The sequence below is a fragment of the Protopterus annectens genome, chromosome 10.part0 (assembly GCF_019279795.1).
Source record: "Protopterus annectens isolate FY-2018-M chromosome 10.part0, PAN1.0, whole genome shotgun sequence".
Taxonomy (NCBI): Eukaryota; Metazoa; Chordata; order Ceratodontiformes; family Protopteridae; genus Protopterus; species Protopterus annectens.
In genome coordinates, this window is record NC_056744.1 from 792,410,097 (window position 1) to 792,433,037 (window position 22,941).

The 22,941-nt window shown below is 42.5% G+C and overlaps 1 protein-coding gene across 2 annotated transcripts in view; it reads right to left on the minus strand.

Annotated features, from left to right (window-relative positions):
* LOC122813347 (putative ferric-chelate reductase 1) overlaps positions 1–22,941 on the minus strand; it is an 817,655-nt gene that overhangs the window by 450,742 nt on the left and 343,972 nt on the right. For both annotated transcript variants that reach the window (XM_044085613.1, XM_044085612.1), the window contains exon 8: positions 128–275. In XM_044085613.1, coding sequence (XP_043941548.1) covers positions 128–275 — 148 coding nt within the window. The remainder of the gene's footprint in view (positions 1–127; positions 276–22,941) is intronic.

The window sequence follows — 22,941 nt, forward strand, 5'->3', positions numbered from 1 at the left end:
GTCCCTGTCTGTCTAAGGCTTTTCATGACTTATGAGGCAAGTCTTTGATGAATAATGATAATACTAGAAGAAACAGCCAAGAAAGATCAAGCAATTATAGCCATCAAACCCACTGAATGCACCTTACCATTTGTAGCAAGTCCATCAGCTAAGAATATGTAATAACTGCCATTCAGACTGAATCTGTGGTTATCACCAGGAATGCTAATGTTTCTTCTGAATGAACACTGAATTACACCATCAGCTAATCTCCAAGCCATATCCTGAAGGGAATCCTGTTACACAGTGACAGAATTAAAGAACAGTGTTATCTATGTAATATTAGAAATGGAAAAAGAACAGAAATGTTGGATCTGCCAGATGAAACAGAGGGCAGTTATGTTTCACAGCTAGTCAAAACTTAAAATTGTCTAGTAACTGACTTTTATAAAAATAAGACAGCAAATAATATAGTACAAAAAATTCAGAATCCAAGCAGTGAGCTCCTTTTTGTACTAAGACAGTACAAAATAGAATTCAAGATCCACGCAGTGACATCCACGAAGTAAGCACTTAAATTAGACAAATTTCACCATATATAGAACCACATCTGCCTGCAAAAGTAAACAAAAGAAAATACATACACAAAAAAAGTCACTGCATTACCTGTGGGAATCAACTCTGCACCATTTCCACATACAGTAGTACAATTAAGACTTTACCTAAACTATGAGTTCATAGGTTCATAGCTATGTACTACGCTAATGGCCCTAGAGCCTTTACAAGCCTAGCCCTCCAAAAATTGCCCAGGCACCATGCCACCTGATGTTATTTCACAGTGCCTATATCCAGTAGGGCAACTGGAATGATCCCTGGAGTGAACTTTCTGTTACCTATCCACTCGTCAAGATTACTCTTGAAGATGGCCAGTGAGGTGCTCTGCCTGACATGAATGGGAAGCTTATTCCACACTATGGGCAATATTTGGGAGATGAACCTGTCCCTCCAACATGTTCTGTTAATTGTGGTAATGAGGTTGTGATCTCTGGAGCATGTGGTGCAGTGAATTAGGTGTAGCATTTCTAGTAGGGCTGGGTCGGACATGGCTTTGTAAGTCAAGCAGAGATCACCTCTAAGTAGATGATAAGAGACTGAGAACAGCTGAAGTTTCTTGAGTCTGTCCATGTAGGACATGTGTTTAAGGCCTAGGATCCTTTTTGTTCATAGGTTCACAGGTTAGTACTAGGCTAACTGCCCTTGTGAGCCTAGACCATTATCCTTTGTGAGACTCAAACCCTGCACCTTGTGTTTGTAAGGCAAACACCTTAACCATTAGGCCACCCCTCCCAACTTTGTGAGGTACTTTTGTGGCCTCTCCAACTGTTGCAGGTGTTTGGTCAGGTACATGCCAAATGGGGCATTATATTCGATGATTGGTCTAATGAGGGATGAGTAGAGAGGGATGATGACCTCTTTCTTCCTGGATGCAAAACCTTTGGTTATAAGATGTGCCATGTAGAAGGACTTTCTGATCACAGTGGCAATGAGGTGGTCGAAGGTGAGGTGGCTGTCGACCTGGGTGGCTAGATCTCTTATGGTCCCTTCAGTGTTCAGTAGGCTCCCATCAATGTGCTAATTCATAGGAACTGAGTTTTTTCCAAAAGGGATGATAACGTATTTCTTGGAATTAAGCTTCAGGCCATAGTTTTGACGCAAGTCATTGGTGTCAGAGAGGCCCTTTTGTAGGATGTCTGCATCACTTGGGGAGTTGATAATGATTCCTACCTTGCAGTCATCAGCGAACTTGGTCAACCAGAGTCCTTCTGTGTTGGCCTGGACTTCTAAGAAGTAGATGCCAAACAGGAGAGGGCCCAGGACCGAGCCCTGTGGGACTCCACTCGTGACTGATCGACAGTCTGACTTGGAATCTGCAACTTTCACTCTGTGGGTGGTGTCTGTGAGCCAATTTGCAACCCACCTAGTGATGTAAGGATTGATGTCTAGTTTGGTGAGTTTATCAATGATACCTGAGTGGGAATGGTATCAAAGGCCTTGGCCAGGTTGTATGCACTGCCTTACCCTCATCCACAGCCTTGGTTACTGCCTTGAAGAAGTCAACCAGGTTCAGCAGGCAGGATCTCCCCTGGACAAAGCCAAACTGTGTGGGGGTCAAGAGTTTGAAGATTGCCTATATCTTTGTTAAGCAGGTCCATGATGATGATGCGCTCCATAGATTTGCATACCAGACTCATCAGGCTAATAGGACGATAGTTCCCAGGGTCTGTAGTTGCTCCCCTTTATGGAGTGGGATGACTGTAGCAGTGTGCCATTCGTTAGGGACATAGCCTGAGCTAAGGCTGTGATTGAACAGGACACAGATATGGTGCCAGTTCATTTTGTAGCTCACATTGGATGCAGCCAGGGATATTATCAGGTCCCATGGATGCTGTATTCTTGGCTTTGGACAATGTAGCTTTTATCTATGCTGCAAAAATGGTGGGTACCAGGCTTTCTTCTGGTATTGTGATAGGGACCTTGGGGGGGGGGGGGAGAATAAAGCTGGCACCGAATCTGTCGGCCAGTATGTTGGCTGTATCTGTTGGCTCAGTATAGAAGGTGCCATTGTGAAATAACTCAGAGCAAATCTGGGTATTGCCTTTGAGGTTTTTGATATAGCTATAGAAGGCTTTGTGGTTGTTTTTGGTGTCAGTCACAATTCTGTTTCACATCTAGATTTAGAGGATTTGATAAGGGATCTCAGGTTCTTGTTGAGACTGACAAGAGAGATTTTCCAGTCTTGTGACTTCATTTTTTTCTGCAACAGTTTCTTCCTTCTGTTGTACAGTTTATTGATGGCTGAGGACCACCAGATTGGCTTCCTTTTTTTTGGAGGAGAGCGTCTTAGTTCTATTTGGTATGGCAAGGTCCATGCATTTCTGTACATGCCAGTACGGTGCATTGGTGTATGATTCGGCAGTCATGCAGCTATTCTCCATTGGCATGGGTGCCGAGAAGTTAGCCACCTCTGTTTTTAGGAGCCCAAAGTCGGCTTTAGAGAAGTTTTTCAGAGTAGTCACCTTAGTGGGGGGGTGTAGGCGAGGATCTATATCAACATATCGAATGCTGAAAATGCCGAATGCAATTTCATCGAACTGAAATGTTCGAAATCTCAAAAGAGCGAACTGACTGAACATCGATTTCTTTCCCAGGGAAAGAAATCGGTATTCCGTGCAAAAAAAAAAAAAAAAATTTTTAATACTTTAAACACTGACAGAAGTGGGGGGCTTCGTCCCCACACTCCCAAACGTGGGAGGCTGTGTCCCCCACACCCCCTACTTAAATGTACCAACTCTGAGACCGCACCGCAGTGGAGGAAATAGCAAACTCCGATGATGGCCCACCGATTTCTTTCCTTGGAAAGAAATCGATGTTCTGTCAGTTCGCTCTTTTGAGATTTTGAACATTTCAGTTCGATGAAATTAAATTTGTCTTTTACAACATTTGAAATGCTGATAGGAACCCATAGATGAGATGGAGATTTCCATGGTGATTAGTTTATGGTCAGATTTAACCACGGAGGAATTGACTATAGGTGTGGATCAATGGTCTCCCATGTTGGTGATAACCAGGTCGAGGATGTTGCTTCCTCTAGTGGGGGTCAGAATGAGCTGGCCCAGGGCATTGGAACTGATAAATTCCAGAAAGTGTTGGGCCTGTACATTGGTACTTATAGGTTCATAGGTAGGTACTAGGCTATTGGCCAAAGGACCTAAGTAAGCCTAGCCAACAAGGTTCCCTGGCCTGCGCCACCCAAGAAAGTTATTTTCCTGTGCCACTGTTGAGCATAGCCACATAAGTGATCCCTGGGGTGTATTTCCTATTTCCCATCCACTCATCAAGATTTTTCTTGAAGAGTGCTAATGAGGAACTTTGCTTGACATAGATGGGTAGCTTGTTCCAGATTATGGGAAGTCTCTGGGACAGGAATTTATCCCTCCAGCATGTCCTGTTTATTGTGGTGACAAGGTTTAGGTCTCTTTAGGTGTAGCATGTCCAACAGCTCTGGGTTTGACATAGCTTTATATGTTAGGCAGAGAACACGTCGGAGTAGGCAATATGCTACAGAGTAAAGCCAGAGTTTTTGAGATGGTCAGTGTAGGGCATCTGTTTGTGGCCAGTAATCCTCTTTGTGAGGTACTTCTGTAGCCTTTCCAGCTGCTGCAGATGTCATGTGAGGTACATTCCAAAATGAGCGTTGTACTCTATAATAGGTCTAATGAGTGTCGAGATAGGGGAACAATGACCTCTTTTTTCCTGGATGAGAACCCTTTTGTGATGAGGTGTGCCATGTAGAAGGACTTCCTGACTACTGTGGCAATGTGATTATCAAAGGAGAGACTACTATCTACCTGGGTCCCAAGGTCTGTTATCACACATTTGGTGTTAAGTAGACTGCTGCCTATGTGGTAGTTCATGGGTACAGAGTTTGTACCAAAGGGGATGACAATGCACTTTTTGGCACTGAGCTTGAGGCCATGCCTCTGACACCAGGCATCTGTCTCAGTGAGGCCCTTCTGTAGGATGCCCACATCATTTGGGGACTCGACTATGGCTCCTAGTTTGCAGTCATCTGCAAACACCGTTAGCCAGAGGCCTTCTGTATTAGCCTGTACTTCAGAGAAGTAGATACCAAACAGGAGATGCCCCAGGACTGTACCCTGTGGTACTCAACTTGTCACTGGTTTGAAGTCAGATTTAGAGTCTGCAACGTTTATAGTATGGGTTCTGACAGTGAGCCAGATGGCAACCCATCTTCTGACATTGGGATTTATATCTAGTTTAGTGAATTTAGCTATAATTCCAAAATGGGGGATGGTGTCAAAAGCCTTGGTGAGGTCAAGATAGGCTGTGTGAACCACCTTACCCTCGTCTACAGCTTTGGTGACTGCCTCAAAGAAGTCGATCAGGTTCAGGAGGCATAATCTGCCTTTCACAAACCCGAAGTGGGTGGAGTCCAGAGTTTGGAGGTTACCAATGTCTTTGCTTATGAGTTTCATGATGATACATTCCATGGCCTTGTAGATCAGGCTTGTCAGGCTAATAGGGCAATAGTTCCCGGGATCAGTGGTGGCTACCCCTTTGTGGAGTGGTATAACTGTTGCTGTGCGCCATTCAGTGGGCATAAAGCCTGATGTGAGGCTATGACTGAAGGTGGTGCTTAGGTGGGGAGCCAGTTCGTTCTGAATTTTGTGTGAAACGCACCCTGGGATGTTATCCAGTCCCATGGATGCTGTGTTTTTGGTTTTAGAGAGTGCAGCTTTTACCTGCATAGTTGTGATTACAGGGACTCTGCATTCTTCCTGTATAGATATGGGCCCTTTATGGGGTGAGTGGGGGGTAAAGCTAGCATTGAACCTATCTGCCAGGATGTTGGCAATATCAGTTGGTTTTGTAATTTTCGTGCCGTTGTGCTGTAACTCAGAGCAGATCTGGGTGTTGCCATTGAGATTCTTGACATAGCTATAGAATGCTTTGTGGTTGTCCTTAGAATCAGTGGCAATTTTGTTTTCATAGCTAGCTTTGGAGGATCTTATAAGGGATCTCAGCTTCTTACTGAGACTGATCAGAGAGCTCCTCCACTCATGGGATTTTACTCTCTTTTACAACAGTTTCTTCCTTCTGTTGTATAGTTTGTTTATGCCAGGGGACCACCAGATTGACTTCCTTTCTTTGGAGGATAGCATCTTGGTTCTGTTTGGGATAGCATGATCCATGCACTCGTGTAAGTGCTTATAGAGTGCATTTGTGTAGGATTCAGCAGTTGTAACTGTATTGTCCATCTGCATGGATGTCATGAAGTTCGCCACTTCTGTCTTAAGAAGCATGAAGTTGGCTTTGGAGAAATTTTTTACCATGGTTTCCTTAATGGGGGGGGGGGGTGGGATGTGGATATCTAGGGTGATTAGCTTATGGTCCGATCGGACCAACGAGGAGTTGACTTCAGGTGTGGAACACCGGTCACTCATGTTGGTAATGACTAGGTCTAGGATATTGTTGCCCCTGGTGGGGGTGTGGATAAATTGATCCAGGGTACTGGAGTTTGAATTCCAGAAAGCGTTGTGTGAAGGAGTTTGTACATGAGTAGTTTACCCAGTTAATGGTGGGGTAGTTGAAATCGCCCATTATTAGGGTGTTTCGTTGAACCCTAATATTTTCCAGTATATCAAGAAAAGAGGAGTGGGAATCCTGGGGCTTGGTGGGGGATCTGTAGCAAGCTACAATTTGGATTGCAGTTTTGCCCAGAGTTAGTAACTAGCCTGGAGGTGTGGATATCCTTAATGAATATGGACACACCTCTGCCTTTGGTGTTTTGGTCCAGGTTACATGGCTGAAAAGTGTGGTATGAGTTATAGCCTGGTAGTGCAGGGGTGCTCTCTGGAGCCTTGAACCAGGTCTCAGTCACTGCAAAGATATTAATGTTCTCCATTTTAAGGAGTGCCTCGAGTGAGTGTATTTTGAGATTTAGAATTCTAGCAATGAGCAGCATTACCTTCAGTTTTTGCTTGCCTGTTCCTGTTACAGTGGTGAATTTGTCATTTGAACCTTGCCTAAAAAAGGCACTATAAAGGTGACAAGAGCCTTGGCCAGTATCAAGAATTCCAGGGGCGACAGGTGCAGGCCATCTCTGGCAAAGCATCGTGGTCTGTCAACCATGTCATCCCAGGCAGACAGATACTGGATCCTCTTAGAATGACACCAGAAGCTTAGCCAATTATTGAAGTCAATCATTTTGTCCTTGTACTGTGGTACCATTCTGGGCGATGGCAGGATGCTACTCAGGGCTGGGATCATACCTGCCTGGGCTACAAGATCGGAGAGCTCTTCTATGTCTCTTTTCATGTAGTCCAGGGAGGTACGTCTCAGGTCGTTCACACCAACATGGACAATAACAGAGTCATATTTGTACTTGTTGTGGAGTGACCTGAGTGCATGGGTTATGTGGCAGATCTTGGCACCCGACAGGTGGCTGACAGTAACCTTCTCCTTGTTTAGCCTGGTGAGTGGGACATCAGTGTGCCTGACTATAGAGTCACCTATGACTATTGTGTTGGGTACGTTGTTTTGCCTTATGGGCTGTGGCTGAGTGGCACACTGAGTCTGTGGCTATGTGTCATTTGGGTTGTGTTGGGGGGTGGTGGTTGCTTGCGTTTCTGTTTTGGAGGTCTCTGTTGCTTGAGCAGATTATTATTGAGAGCCTCCGCAAATGTTTTATGTTTCTATATGTTGATTTTGGTGGTGTAGATTTAGGGGGACTATGTGATGAGTGTGGTGTGGTGCAAGTGTTTACCTTCTCCTCTTAACTGTCACGTTCACTCTTGGTTGGAGACAGCTTTACCTCCAGTTTGACTAGATAAGTGCATCTCTCACAGGTTGTAGTGTTGGGTGTTAGGAGGAGAGGGTTGTCTGTGTACATGAGGCAATTGCTACATTGCCCCAAGATGCCCAGATTCATCAGATAGACAGGAGAGAACACTGGGAGCAGACCCTTGGGCATGCCTGAATAAAAAACTATTTTCCTCTAGATAAGTGAGGAAAGTAAGTACAAAAACTGTTTTCCTCTAGGTAACGAGGAAGGTTGAGTGCTGTAGTAATTTGTAGGTTATTTAGTGCTTACAACAAGTTCTGAACAAGTGCTGAGCACGAATAAGCAAATTCAAGTGCTAAAACTAAGAATCTGTATCTGGACTAGACTAGTTACAGGAAAGAAACAAGTGCAAATGCAGGCTTTTAAATCAGAAAGTTGAGAGAGATGGAAAAATTGCCCAAACGCCCAATAACTACAATTTCTGGGCCAGGAACCACTCCTTATGTAGTAGATAGGTTACCTGGTGCTTACCACTCCCACTGATAAGCTAACAGGCTTCCCCCCAATACAGAAAGACTTGGGGGGCACAGGAGCTTAGAAACAGTCCTGGATACAGCAAACCTGTATCTGGACTAGACTAGTTACAGGAAAGGTGGGAAACAAGTGCAAATATAGTTTTCCCAGCTGATGGAAGGGTAGTTGAAGTCACCCAGTAAGAGAGTATTGGGTTGGACCTTGATCGATTTCAGGGTGCTTAGGAAGTTTGAGTGAGAGTCTGGGGACATGTTTGGGGTTCTGTAGCAGGCTATGACTTGTATCGCCATCTTACCCAGTGTTAGTTGTACCTGAAGTATCTCAGATGCATTATGCTGGGCTACCAGTTTAGAGGTGTGCGTATCCTTTAAGAATATGGAGACACCACCACCTTTGGAACTTCTGAATGTATTCTAGGGCCAAAAGATATGGAATTAGTTGTAGCCTAGGAGAACTGGGTTGCTTTCTGCCTCTTTAAACCAGGTCTCTGTTACAGCGCAAATGTCGACATTCTGAATTTTAAGGAGAGCTTCAAGCGAGTGCATCTTGAGATTTAGACTTGTAGCACTGAGCAGCATGACCCTCAGATTGCATTTGTTTGTAGCTCTTACAGTGGAATTTTGGTCTTTGGAACACTGCCTAAAAAAAGGCACTACAGGGGTGGCAAGAGCCTTAGCCAGTACCCGGAAACCCAGGGGTGACAGATGCAGACCGTCTCTGGCAAAGCATCGAGGTCTGTCGATCATATCGTCCCAGGCAGACAGTTACTGGGTCCCCTTAGAATGACACCAGAAACTTAGCCAATTATTGAAGTCAATCATTTTTTGCTCGTACTGTGGTATCATTCTGGGTGATGGTAGAATACTGCTCAGGGCTAGGGTCATACCTGCCTGGGCCACATAATCCGAGATTTCCATCACATCTCTTTTCATGTAGTCCAGGGAAGTACATCTCAGGTCATTCACATCCACATGGACAATGACCGAGTCATATTTGTACTTGTTGTGGAGTGACCTGAGTGTATGTGTTATGTGGCGGATCCTGACAACTGATAGACAACTGACTGTCACCTTCTCCTTGTTCAACCTAGTGAGTGGGACATCAGTGTGCCTTACAATTGAGTCTCCTATGATTAGTGCATTGGGCAAAGTGTTGTGCCTTAAGGGCTTGCGTTAAGGGTCACACTGTGGTGGTGAGCTATGTGTTTTGGGGTTGGTGTTGTGTTGCGGAGGTCGAGTGCGTTTCTGTCGTGTAGGTCTCTGTTGTTTGGGTAAATTTTTATTGAGAGCCTCCACGAAGGTGGGTGTATGGTTTGTGTTTCTTTGTGTGGGTTGTGATGGTTGGTGTTTTGGAGGGCTGTGTGTTCTATGTAGTGACTTGCAGGTGTTGACCTTCTCCTCTTGACCAGCTAGTCCGGTCTTGGTTGAAGCGTGCACTGCTTCCAGTTTGGTGATATACGTGCATCTCTCACAGGTATGAGTGTTGGGAGGTAAGAGGAAAGGGTTGTCTGTGTACATTAGACAGTTACCACACTGTCTCACAATGCCCATGTGCACCAGGTTAGCAGGAGAAAGTACAGAAAATTGCCCTACAATCATACCAGGAGGGGTGGTCATAACTAATAAGTACTGGTGCTGTTACTGAGTAGGAACAGCTAGTGCTGACAGCACCTAAGTGTGCTACAATAAATGCTACAAAAGCCTGTTAAAGTCCTAGCTGATTACGGTAATTGAAGTGCAAGAAGTAAAAGAACAAGCACCTTCTAAGGGGAAAATTGAAGAGCAGACCTTCTGGCACCGGTAATAGTTTACCTCAGCTGAGCACCGCAAACACAGGCTTTTAAACCAGAAAGTTGAAAGGAATGAAAAAAAATGCCCAAACGGCCAGTAAACTACAATTTCTGGAACAGAAACCACTCCTCTTGTGGTAGATAGGCTACCTAGTGCTTACCACTCCCACCGATAAGCTAGAAGGCTTCCCTCCAACACAGAAAGGTCTCTAGGGCTCAGAAACTTACAAAACAGTCCTGGATACAGCAAATCTGTATCTGGACTAGACTACTTATAGGAAAGGCAGGAAACAAGCTTAGAACTTTTTTTTTTTGCAGAAAAGCAGTTATAACAGTAGCAAAAACACTTTTAAATGCAGTACAAGCTAGCACACTTGAGTGTGTAGCAATATTAAGGCAAATACAGTTTAAATAAACGCAGATAAATTTAAAGAATGACAAAAAACAATTGCAGAGAACAGTAAATTATGAAAAAATCAAAATGGAGGCACTTAAGATTATCTCTTTTCTCCTTCCTGTTGCTCTTGTAGTATGTTGGTTGCCAAAACTGGACCTGTGGAGCTTAAACAAGCACAAACCCATGTAAACACGGGCTTTTAAATCAGAAAGTTGAAAGAGATGGAAGAACTGCCCAAAGGGCCAATAAACTACAACTTCTAGGCCAGAAACCACTCCTCTTATGGTAGACAGCCTACCTAGTGCTTACAACTCCCACTGATAAGCTAGAAGGCTTCCTTCCAACACAGAAAGGTTTGGGGGGGGGGGGCTCAGAAACTTAAAAAACAGTCCTAGTCTGCAGGATGCCAAAACTGGATCCACGGAGCTTAAACAAGTGCAAACCCATGTAAACATGGGCTTTTAAACCAGAAACTTGAAAGAGACGGAAAAACTGCCCAAACGGACAAAAAACTACAATTTCTGGGCCAGAAACCACTCCTCTTGTGGTTGATAGGCTACCTAGTGCTTACCACTCCCACTGATAAGCTAGAGGGCTTGCCCCCAACACAGAAAGGTCTGTGGCGAGGGCTCAAAAACTTACAAAACCATCCTGGATACAGCAAGTCTGTATTGCGACTAGACTAGTTAAAGGAAAGGTGGGAAGCAAGCTTACAACTTTTGTTTTTTTTTGCCAAAAAGCAGTTAAAACAGTAGCAAAACCACTTTAAATGCAGTACAAGCTAGCACACTTGAGTGTGTAGCAAAATTAAGGCAAGTACAGTTTAAATAAATGCAGAAAAATTAAAAACGACAAAAAAAAAACAAGTGCAGAGAGCAGTAAATTATGAAAAAAATCAAAATGGAGGCACTTAGAGTATCTCTTTCTCCTTCCTGTTACTCTTGTAGTCTGCAGGATGCCAAAACTGGATCTGAGGAGTTTAAACAAGTGCAAACCCATGCAAACACGGGCTTTTAAACCAGAAAGTTGAAAGGGATGAAAAAACTGCCCAAACAGCCAATAAACTACAATTTCTGGGCCAGAAACCATTCATCTTGTGGTAGACAGACTAGCTAGTTCTTACCACTCCCACTGATAAACTAGAAGACTTGCCTCCAACACAGAAAGTTCTGGGGAGCTCAGAAACTCACAAAACAGTCCTGGATACAGCACGTCTGTATCTGGACTAGGCTAGTTACAGGAAAGTGGGAAACAAGCTTAGAACTTTTTTTTTTGGTGGAAAAGCAGTTAAAACAGTAGCAAAAACACTTTAAATGCAGTACAAGCAACACACTTGAGTGTGTAGCAATATTAAGGCAAATACAGTTCAAATCAATGCAGATAAATTAAAAACAACAAAAAACAAGTGCAGAGAGCAGTAAGTTATGAAAAAATCAAAATGGAGGCAATAAGTGCAGAATAAGAGCATTTGAACACTTAAGAGTACACAGAACAGCAAACTACGGTAATAAGATAGAAGACAGCTAAGTAAGAGCAGCTGAAGAAAGTAGAAATATTTTTTTAGTGGAGAGGGAGGGAACAGAGCAGATTAAGATACTATAGAGAATATCCTTTCCAAGTGCTGTCTCTGTAAACAGCAGAGCAGATGGGGCTGGTAGGAGTGTCTCAAATCAAAATATGATCTCACTGTGTTCAGTTGAGTGGGCAAATGAAATGGGCCCAGGAGGGGTGTCCAAAAACAAATTTACAGCAGGGGTGGGCAATTCCAAAGCCAACAAGATTAACACCACAACAGGAACAGGAAGGGGGTGCTAACTGCAGCAAAACAGAGATGACAATATTAAATCAAACAAATATCTAACCTTAAATAAGCAAAGTGCAGAGAAAAGTATACTTAAATAAGCTTGTGTGTCCAGTTGATTTTCACAGGTAAATCACAGCAGCCAACAGCTCAGATAATGAGCAGAAATGATTCACAGAAATGTGACCAAAACTGATTATAATGCAAACAGAAACCCCCAAGCTAAGAGTTAACACAGAATTTCAAAAGAAGAGTAACAACCACCTATGAACCCAGATGGCTACACTTTTTTCACACCTCTGGCAACTAACTGCAGCAAGACAGAGACCACAATATTCAGTGAAACAAATATCTAATCTTAAATAAGCAAAGTGCAGAGAAAAGTATACTTAAATCAGCTTGTGTGTCCAGTTGATTTTCGCAGGTAAATTACAGCAGCCAACAGCTCAGATGACGAGCAGAAAAGATTCACAGAAATGTGACAAACACTGATTATAATGCAAACAGAAACCCCCAGGCTAAGAGTTAACACAGAATTTCAAAAGCAGAGTAACAACCCCCTATGATCCCAGATGGCTACACTTTTTTCACACCCCTGGCAACTAACTGCAGCAAGACAGAGACGACAATATTAAATGAAACAAATATCCAATCTTAAATAAGCAACGTGCAGAGAAAAGTATACTAAAATCAGCTTGTGTGTCCAGTTGATTTTTGCAGGTAAATCACATCAGCCAACAGCTCAGATGATGAGCAGAAATGATTCACAGAAATGTGACCAACACTGATTATAATGCAAACAGTACCCCTCCCCCCAAGCTAAGAGTTAACACAGAATTTCAAAAGCAGAGTAACAACCTCCTTGAACCCAGATGGCTACACTTTTTTCACACATCTGGCAACTAACTGCAGCAAGATAGAGACCACAATATTCAATGAAACAAATATCTAATCTTAAATAAACAAAGTGCAGAGAAAAGTAAACTTAAATCAGCTTGTGTGTCCAGTTGACTTCTTTAACAGATCAGTTGTACTTAAAATTTCATCCTTCTTTCTTTTCTCTCTGTACCTATGTCACTCTGTGTGTGTGTTTGTGCTATAATTCAAAACACAGAATGCTCAAAATATTGAAAGGTTTGTATGAATGCAAAAAATATAGACTGTACCAATTATTGAATGCACATTTGTAAGACTCCAATATGGTTCAATTAAAGTTTTATGTAGAGTAGGTAATTAGCAGTGTGCAGGAAATTTATGTGTGAGTGTTCACAGTGAAGGTTAGAGTAATAGTTATGTAAGGAGATAGATTAAGCGTTGGGCACATTTGAAATTGTGTGTGTTCTGCCTTTTTGTTTTGCAGACTGATACTGTTAGGCCTGCGGTGGTGGTGCTGCGGTAGCGTTGTCACCTCACAGTAAGACGTTGTCCGGTTCGATTCTCAGCTAGAGCGTCTTCTGCTTGGAGTCATGTATGAATGGGCGTACCTTCATTGAAGGTTGTGCGTCAGGGCTAGTAACTCGGCACGTAAAAATCAACTACCAATCATTAGCGGACAGGAGTTCCGCTGTGGTGACCCCTAACCGGGAAAAGCCGAAAGACGCAACAAGACTGATACTGTTAGGGAAATGGGTTTTATAGCAAAATGTGTAGGATTGTGGTTAGGGGCAAGGCTAAGGCTAGGGTTAGCACTCATGAGTAAGGTGGCACTGGGGATTCTCCCTCCTGCTCTCCTGAGCCAATGTTACTATTTTAAAATGATTTTATATATTTATACATTTATATTGATGTCAATACTGAACCACTGTCTTTACTTGGTAACCCAAATACAGTAAGTCAGTAATGAGCACACTCCTTTTCTTTCAATATCTTTCAAACCAGTGCTTTAAAAGTATATTATGAAAAAAAAATACAGTCTGTACCTGTGCCAAATTTAAATTTAATACTTTCTGAAAGTCTAATTACCTAATGTGTTGCACTGCTTCTTTGTTTTCTATTATCACATCAACTGCAGTATTTCCATTTTAATCGCTCTTACACATATTTTTCTTTCATGTTTGACTCAGTAACATCTAAATTCATTCAGCTGTCTGACAATTCCATGCAAAGTGTTTCTTTCTACCACAGTGTCTACAGATATGATTTAATGTTAAGTACTCCTTCCCCTATTGTGCTTACAGCCAAATTTAATACAATGGGTTTTAAATCTCAACTGTGCCGTACTTTCTGTATCCCAGGCTTCTCTCGGTCTTTAATTGCCTCAATTTATCTATTTCTTTTTCTCTCTTTCCTCTCCATCATCTTCTTTACTGCCGCTGGTCATTTTCACTATAGGCTTCATTTTTACTTTATTTGACTTGCATTTTAATTTACAAAATTCCATTTCTCCAATTAATTCCTTTAATACTGTATTGGTAATTTCACTTACTCTGCACACTTCCACAGTTTTAGAAAAGGTTGGGTATATTTCACTTAAATTCTGTTTTAATCTGATCATTTTGTACATCACAAACTGTATAATCGTACCAATGAATTATGTGATTCATCAGGCTTGCAGACTTTGTCTTTGTCTTTTTCCTCATTAACATAACAATATATATATATATATATATATATATATATATATATATATATATACATGTAGATATATATATATATATATATATATATATATATACATGTAGATATATATATATATATATATATATATATATATATATATATATACAGTAGAAGGCTAGGATTTACTGTAGAAAACTTGCAAAGGAACCAAGGTTGATAGTAAATAACTAGACAGGGAAAGGTAATAGTATTGGAAGAGGCCAAGAAGACAACTGGACTGCAGGCTAGAGACTGTCTTCCCTATCAGGGATTGACGTCAGAGTACAGGCAAAGAGAAGGGGATAGGGGAATCCTAAGTGAAATACCTGCTCTGGCAGAGTTTTAGTTGAATCTAGAACAGAAGCTGCTGTTATAAAAGGGATAATTAGTAGGGCATATAAAACATTGCACAACAAATACAGAAATCAATCTCAGGAGGTTAGAAATGATTAGTAAGAGAGACTGGATAAGTAATTCACAAGGAAACATGGAAGGACATATGTATGGCTCGCAAGTATGTCACAAAGTCTAGACGATTTAGGATTTTTTCTTGGAAGTGTTTCCACAGGTATTTTTATACCCCAAGCAGACTCCAATAAATGTTTTCCTCAGGTGGGTGGCAAATGTTGGAGGCATGATGGTGAAGAAACAGGTAACTGGGAACATATGTTTTGGGAGTATAATGAGGTGACAGACTTCAAAAATTCCCTACAGGGTACTCTTTCAGAAATATTGAGTGAGCAAATGGGTGTAACTAAAGAAATTAATTTTCTTGAGCTGGAATACAGGATCTGAATTGTCTAGACACAGTAACCCCTTGCTAAGTTTAATTCTGGTGGCTGCCAAAAGCAATTACTAGAAAATGGAAATCAAAATATAAACCAACAGTATTTGAAGTACTGAACATTGTAATAGAGATAAAAGAACAGGAAGTAAAATGTTTAGAAAAGGGTAGGAGCAAATTACATAGAAAAAAAATGGAAATTGTGGAAACAATAAATGCAAAATAATGTTTTGTAGGAGGAATGAAATTTAAGAGAAGGCAGGAATTGAGCAATTTATGTAATGTTCTGTGATGTATAATGCTTGAAGCTAATAACATGTTAATATTGTTTTTTATATACATGTATGTCTGCCTATGTCTTATGTGATAATTCAATAAAGGTGTTTAAAAATAAGTATATATAGTTTCTCTTGAGCCATAGTTTCTTGTAAAGAATAAAAGTTGAATACATAGGCTCACATTATTTCTGATTTACTCTATTATTGTTGTTATTTTGTCTAGTTCAGCTCCACTTGAATTAACTATCACCAAGGCTTCTTTCACTGTGATATGGAGAAACTGTATCTTTTCAGGCTTATTGGCTATTACACTCCCAGTGAAGAACAAATCAAGCTTATGGATTCTCAGCTTCTATTGTTCCACCGAACTGGCTTTGCAGTGATAGAATTCCTGGTTGCTAAACTCAGAGACCATTTTAACTTCAAAAGAAAAAATATTTAACAGCTTCTCAGAAGTTATACACGTGAAAGATATAATGGTAATTTTAATTAAGAAAAATATTTTGAACTGGAAATTACACCTCCGTATTACAGAATAATAAACAACTGAAAAATAAATAAACTTTTCTGCTTCAGACAAGAGGCTTGCCATTTTTGTTTTGTTACTTCAACATAAATGTTGGGTTACCCAGAAATGATCATCAGCTGACTCAAAATGACTATGTTGAGTTGAAATGTGAGTATTAAAATAAGACCGCATTTATCCACTGCTCAAATTCATAAGGGACACATTATGTAGTCTCATTTGTTTGTAGTTTAATGAAATGATGTCCTGTTCAGACTTTCAAGTTCCAATTGAAAACCTGCTTATTTAAGCAGACTCAATATCTACAGTATACCAATAACTGTTACTATTTCCCAGAACTTAAATCATTATTCTGAATTTGAATGTTTAAATTTGTAATTAATATGTATATTTAAAATATAGTTGTGTACACTTACCATAAGTGTAGATGTTCAAGTGTATTCACTGTTGCAGTCATCACACTTGGGTTATCAGCATGCAGGAAGCCCTCAGTCGGCCTGAATACCAGAGACTAAGTATTTCTGCGCCGGTTGCTGTCGCTCCAGGTCTGACGTCAGGTTGTCAGGGGTATAAACACAGGCAGCTGACACCATTACATCAGTTTTTCTTGCCCCAAATTTCAGGAGCCCCCAAACAGGAAGCTAAGCTATAGTGGAAAAACCTCCACCAGTAAAAAGTAAATATCAATACCAATACCCCTGCAAGGGGTGAGTATTATACACAGAGAGGAAAGAGAAAGAGAGAGAGAGAGAGAAGGGGGTTGGAGGGAGGGAAACCAGGACTACACTCAAACATCTACATTTATAATAAGTACACAACTGTACTATGTTCTTCGTGTTTCACTGTTGCAGTCATCACACTTGGGTTGATTCCCAAAGCTGTAGAAAGGGTGAAGTCAGTTAAGAAGTGTTTGGGCTGATTAGTATGCCCTGCAGGACTGCAGTTGCAAAACCTGCCCTGGATATGGAAAATATAGGCAGGTGGTAATGCTTGGTGAATGTGTGTACAGAGCTCCAGGTAGCAGCCTCCAGGGTGTCTCTATTCTATTTCCCCTGAGAAATGCTGTAGAGGGAGACGTTGCCTTAGTGGAATGTGTTCTGACCCCCTGAGGGGTTGGTTTCCCATAGTGTTTGTAGCAGAAATGGATACAGTGTGCTATCCATTTGTAAATTGTCTGTTTTGAAATGGCCTTGCCCTCTGGCCCTGGTGCAAAACTAAGTAATAACTGGTCAGATTTCCTGAAGGGCTTAGTCCTATCCAGGTAGAATCTGAGCTGTCTGTGCACGTCCAAGGACTGCAGATCCTTTCCCCTTTATTTTGAGGATTAGGGAAGAAGGTTGGCAAATAGATAGATTGGTTGAGAGCCGCGCTGAACACCACTTTGGGCATAAAGGAAGGGTTAGTCCTGACGGAAACCGTGTCGGCATGAAAAATAATGAAGGGTTCCATGGCCATAAGCACTTGTAGCTCAGACACTCTTCTTGCTGAAGTGATGGCCAGGAGCAATGCTGTTTTCCAAAAGAGGAATTTTAAGTCTGCTGACACTGCAGGCTCAAAAGGGGGCAGTGTGAGCTGTTCCAGCACAAAGTTAAGGTCCGAAGCAGGGGTGGGTGCTCTCCTTGGTGGCCTTAAGTTGTTTGCCCCCCTCAGGAACTGCTTGATGAGAGGATGAAAGAATAGGGGTAGCTCTGAGTTGTAATGAGCCAAGATGGCAGAGGCATGGATCTTAATGGAGGAAAAGGATAGGCCTCTGTGGAGTAGATCTTCCAGGTAATCCAGGATTAGAGGCAGGGAGGGCACTGTTGTGACCTCTCCTTTAGACTGAATCCAGGAGCAATACATTTTCCACTTATCAGCATAGGATTTCCTTGTACTGGGTCTTCTGGCTTCAAGAATGACGTCAAGCACCTGCTTGCTTAGGCTGGTTACCGGGGGGGGGGGGGAGAGTTCAAGAAATAAGCCAGGCTGCAAGATTTAGGGTTTGCAGTTGAGGATGCAAAATCTGTCCCACCTGCTGAGAGAGCAGGGTTGGGTTCTGGGGTAGATGCCAGGGTGGCACCGGTGACAGGCTGCGCAGGAGTGGGTACCAGTGCTGGCATGGCCAGTCCGGGGTAATTAGAATTGTCCTTGGTTTGTCCTGTCTTATCTTGGGCAATACTCTTGAGAGAAGGGGCAGAGGGGGAAAGGCACAGATGGAGAGATTTGCCCACTGGAAGGATAGGGCATCCACTTTCCAGACCCTGCTGTGAGGTGTCCTGGTGCAGAATTTGCTGAGCTGGTGATTGCAGGGGGAGGCAAAGAGATCCACCTCTGGGGTCCCCCATTTCTGAATCAGAAGGTTGAAGGTAATGGGCTCTAATTGCCACTCATATGGATCTAGAAGATTTCTGCTTCAGTCATCTGCCAGTGAGTTTTGTTTGCCTGGCAGGAATTGAGCTTGCAGATGAACCTGCATGGCCAAGGCTGTGTTCCACAGGGTCATGGCTAGCCTGCAGAGTGGGTAAGAGTGGATTTCCCCCCTGCTTGTTGATGTACCACATAACTGTGGTGTTGTCTGTTTTTATAGCAGGTATCCTGGTAAGAGTAGGGATCTGAAAGCTGTTAGAGCATGCTGCACAGCTAGCATCTACTTTTGGCTGATGTGCAGATGAATTTGACTTGGGCTCCAGTGGCCCTGAATGCACTTGCCATCCATGTATGCCCCCCAGGCATAGTCTGCTGCATCTTTGGTTAGGGTCTGGGTGGCATGAGGTTGCGTAAAGGGCAGTCCCTTGTTGTGGTCGCATGCTGCTGCCCACCAAAGAAACTCTGTCCTTAGACAGGCTATGATAGGAATGATGATTTCCAGGTCCTGGGAATGTTGGCACCAAAGACATTTAAGTACCATTGAAGTTTCCTCATATGCAGTCTGGCATATGGAATAAGTAGGATGGATGAGGCCATGAACCCCAGGGCCTGCAGGATTGTCCTTGTGGATAGCTGGGTTCTGGTGGCCATTTGAGTAAAGTAGTCTGTCAGATAAGCTTGTTTTTCTGGAGTGAGGAGTGCTATCTAGGATGCTGTATCGAAGCTTCCTCTCAGGAATACAATCTTTTGACTGGAAACTAGTTTTGATTTCTTTTCATTGATCATGTACCCCAGGGAGGTTAGAAGGTTTTTTACAAATGTCAGGTGCTGCAACAGCATTTCCTGACTGCCTGAATCAGGCAGTCGTCCAAGTACGGGTAAATTTGAATTTTTCTCTGTCTGCAGTATGCAATGGTTTGAGCCAGGCATTTTGTGAATACTCTGGGAGCAGTGGATAAGCCAAAGGGAAGTGCAGAGAACTGATAATGCATAGATCCTGCCCTGAAGCAGAGATATTTCCTGCATGAGTCCCTTATAGGGATGTGCAGATAGGCTTCTTTTAAGTCTAGGGTGACTAACCAGGCATCTTTGCCTAGCATAGGAAGAAGCTGCTGCAGGGTGAGCATTTTGAATTTTGGTACCACCAGGAAGGTGTTTAGAATGGAAAGATCTAGGATTGGGCACCAAGTGCCCCCTTTTCTGGGTACCTTGACCTATCTATTCCGCAGGAACAGGTTGAATTGCCCTTATGGAGAGCAGGGATTGAACTTGGTTTTGTGCCTCTCCCCACTGGTTTGGAGGAAGGTCTGGAAAGCCTTTTGGGGTTGACAGTGAGTAGAAGTAAAATTTGTACCCCGGGGTACAATGTTGAGGATCCATCGGTCTTTGGTGATGGAAGTCCATTTTTTTGCATGAAGCGCAAGTTTTCCTCCGAGGGGCACAAGCAGTTGGGCAGGGTGAGGAGTGGAGTTGAGAAGTCATTGGGAATTCTTTCCATAAGGAGTGGCTTAGCACTCCCTGTTTTTGAGGTGGAGGCACTCCATTGCTTAGATCTCTGCATACTCTGAGACTGTAGTCGGGGAGGGGGGGGTCTGTTTCCACTGGATCTGGTTTGAGATGGCCTTGAGGGGGCTGAAAAGGGCCAATGTTTTGAGGGGCAATGCCTACTGATTCTAGGAGGCTGTACTTGCAAGAAATCTTTGACTATCTGCATAGATTTAGCTTTTTCTGCCATCTTTTTAAGAACCTATTCTGCTTTGGTGCCAAACAGATTGTCCTTGTTCAAAGGAGCGTCTAATAATTTTGATTTGACATGATCTGGCAAGGTCTGCTCCTTAAGCCAAGCATGCCTTCTCAATACAGAACCAGTGACTGCTGCCCTGCAAGATGCTTCTAGAGTGTCAAAGCAACACTGCAATGTATGCTTGCTGACTTGGCTTGCAGAATGCATGAGCTCTTGTAAAGCTTTATTTTCTGCACAGTCTGTAAAGGTAGCTACTTTTTGCTTAATAAGTTCCAAAATATGTTGTTGGTACTTCAGCATGTGAAACTGGCAATTCAAAGCCCTAATGGTGACAGTTGCAGAGGTATATACTTTCTTACCCCATCTGTCTAAAGCTCTGGAATCCCTGTCCAAAGGGGTGGGATTCTTAGCTGTAGTTGCTTTGATACCTTTAGGCCCCTGGGAGATGACCTCTGGGTCAGCAGTAGGATTTTTGAAAAGGAATTTGTGAGAGTCAGGAACTGTAGTACCTATCTGGTTTCCTAGGAACAGGGGGTAAAGTATCAGGAGTTAAACTGGATTCCATAAAGACATCATCCACAACATCCAGTACTGGGGGTATTGCTAAAGGCCTATGTTGTGACAAATCTAGAAATTCTCTGAGTCTCTTTTTGGACTAAGGATAGTTTTGGCATTCCCAGTGGAAATGCTCTCTTAAAGTACGTAAGGTTTCACCAAAAGAAAAATCCTCTGAAGGAGAAGCAGAGGGAATGGATTCCTCTTCATCTGAATCCTCATAAGCAGATAATGGCATGTCTTCATAATCAGATACCTCAAAGTCGTCAAACTCTTGGTCTTTTGAAGCTGCTGGGGATAGGTCTCTTTTTCTCTTAGCAGGGGAAGGCTGACTTCCCCTAATCAACATAATAAGGTCTTCTGCCATTTTAAGCATTTGATGTTGTGGCAAGGGAGCAGGTGCATGAGTTTTTGTCGTCGTTTTTTTAGGTGTAGCATGTACTCTTGGCCTTAGAAACTGGGTAGTTTTAGACAGAACTGAAGATGCAAAAGAAGTCGTCGGTTTGAGTCGAATATCAGTAGTGCAAAGCACTTCCTCAGAAGCCGTTGACTGCTTAGTGGATCCAGACTCATCCAAGGTAGAGATATCCGCAGGTTCCATAGTTGAAGAAGAGTCTTGTGGCATACCGGACTCCAAATGGGTCTCAGTAGAGGCCTGCGAATCCACTGAAGTGGGCATCAGGGACTGCAAAAGCGCCTCTCTGAGTACCGGCGAACTGGAGACTAGCTTAACAGAAGCGTCGTCGGCAGCTTTGGACCTGTGCGGTCTGTCTCTTGTCTTTATCCTTACATTTTTTTTGGAAGATCAGTAGTCGGATGGCTTACCAAAGCCATTTCGGAATATGGAGAACGAGAACGAATGTATTTAGTGACAATAAGGGCCCAATGATGAATAGTTCAGGCATTGAACAAGGCACAAAACTGACAGCGAGGTATGTCGTGGTCTGGGCCTAAACAGGTGATACAGTAAGAATGGAAATCTCGGTGTGGTATTTGCTTTCCACACGCAAGACAATTGTTAACTTTTTCTGACATCGGTTAGAACAGGAAAAAAGATCCCCAATGGGGTACTTAGCTTTAGAAGACTTCAGTATAATTCAATTCGTAAACAAAAACTCAGGTGGCAGCCAACCGGCACTCGTGCAAACTGCTTCTGCTTCGGGCTCCTCATCAAGAAAGACTGATGTAATGGGGTCGGCTGCCTGTGTTTATACCCCTGATGACCTGAAGTCAGACCTGGCGCGACAGCAACCAACACAGAAATATTAAGTCTGTGGTATTCGGGCCAACTGAGGGCTACCTGCAGGCAGGTAACCCAAGTGACTGCAACAGTGAAACATGAAGAACATCAGTAGTTACACTTTAGTCATATTCTTAATGACTGCTGTTGTACTTTAATGACTGTTATTATCCTATGTTTACAAGGTTATGAAATACCTTGAAATTACTGTAATTACAGGTAAAAATAAATGAGACAGAAAAGGCAGGGGAGGGATGTTTTGCTTCATTGGGGTATAGAACAACTAAGATTTGAGCAGGAAATGAATTTTAGGGCAGAATAACAGGAAGGCAGAAAGGCAGAGGGATTGATAGTGCTAACTAGAGGCAAAGCATTCAGTTTATGGCTGAAGGGGGTAGGCAAATGTGGTAGGTGAAGCGATTAACTATACTGAGTGTGATATGTAATGATGTGGGTTTTGGGGATAAGTTTCATGATGAGTTGTACAGATACAAGTTATAAAACAAGTCTCTATATTACAATAACATAATTTAGGATTGATGAGATCATAATGATACATGATTGTCTGGGGTTTAAATGCCAAATTATCTTGTCAGCATAGCAAAGCTGCTAAAGATAAAATAATTTTGTATCATGTCATTTCAGCAGAAGATCTCAACAGAAGTAGCTAAAGTTTAAACAAGACTGTGCCTTTCTTGAAGCCAGAAGTTAGAACATAGGAACAGAGGAACATAGCAACAATACTAGGCACACAATTACAGGAGCCATAAGATGCCAAGCCATATAACCTTTAAAGGCACACTTAAAAGTTTTTGCCACCCTTTACAAGCACTTAACAGTATTCACATCCTAAACTGACCATGGCAGTACATGATAATCCTTTGTATAAATTAGTGTATATTGATCCAGTCGCCCTAAAGGCAGACAAAGCAGTAATTTGCTTGACATATAATGACTTACTGCATAGGCTGAGAATAAACTGTTAGGAACCTATCCCCTCCAGT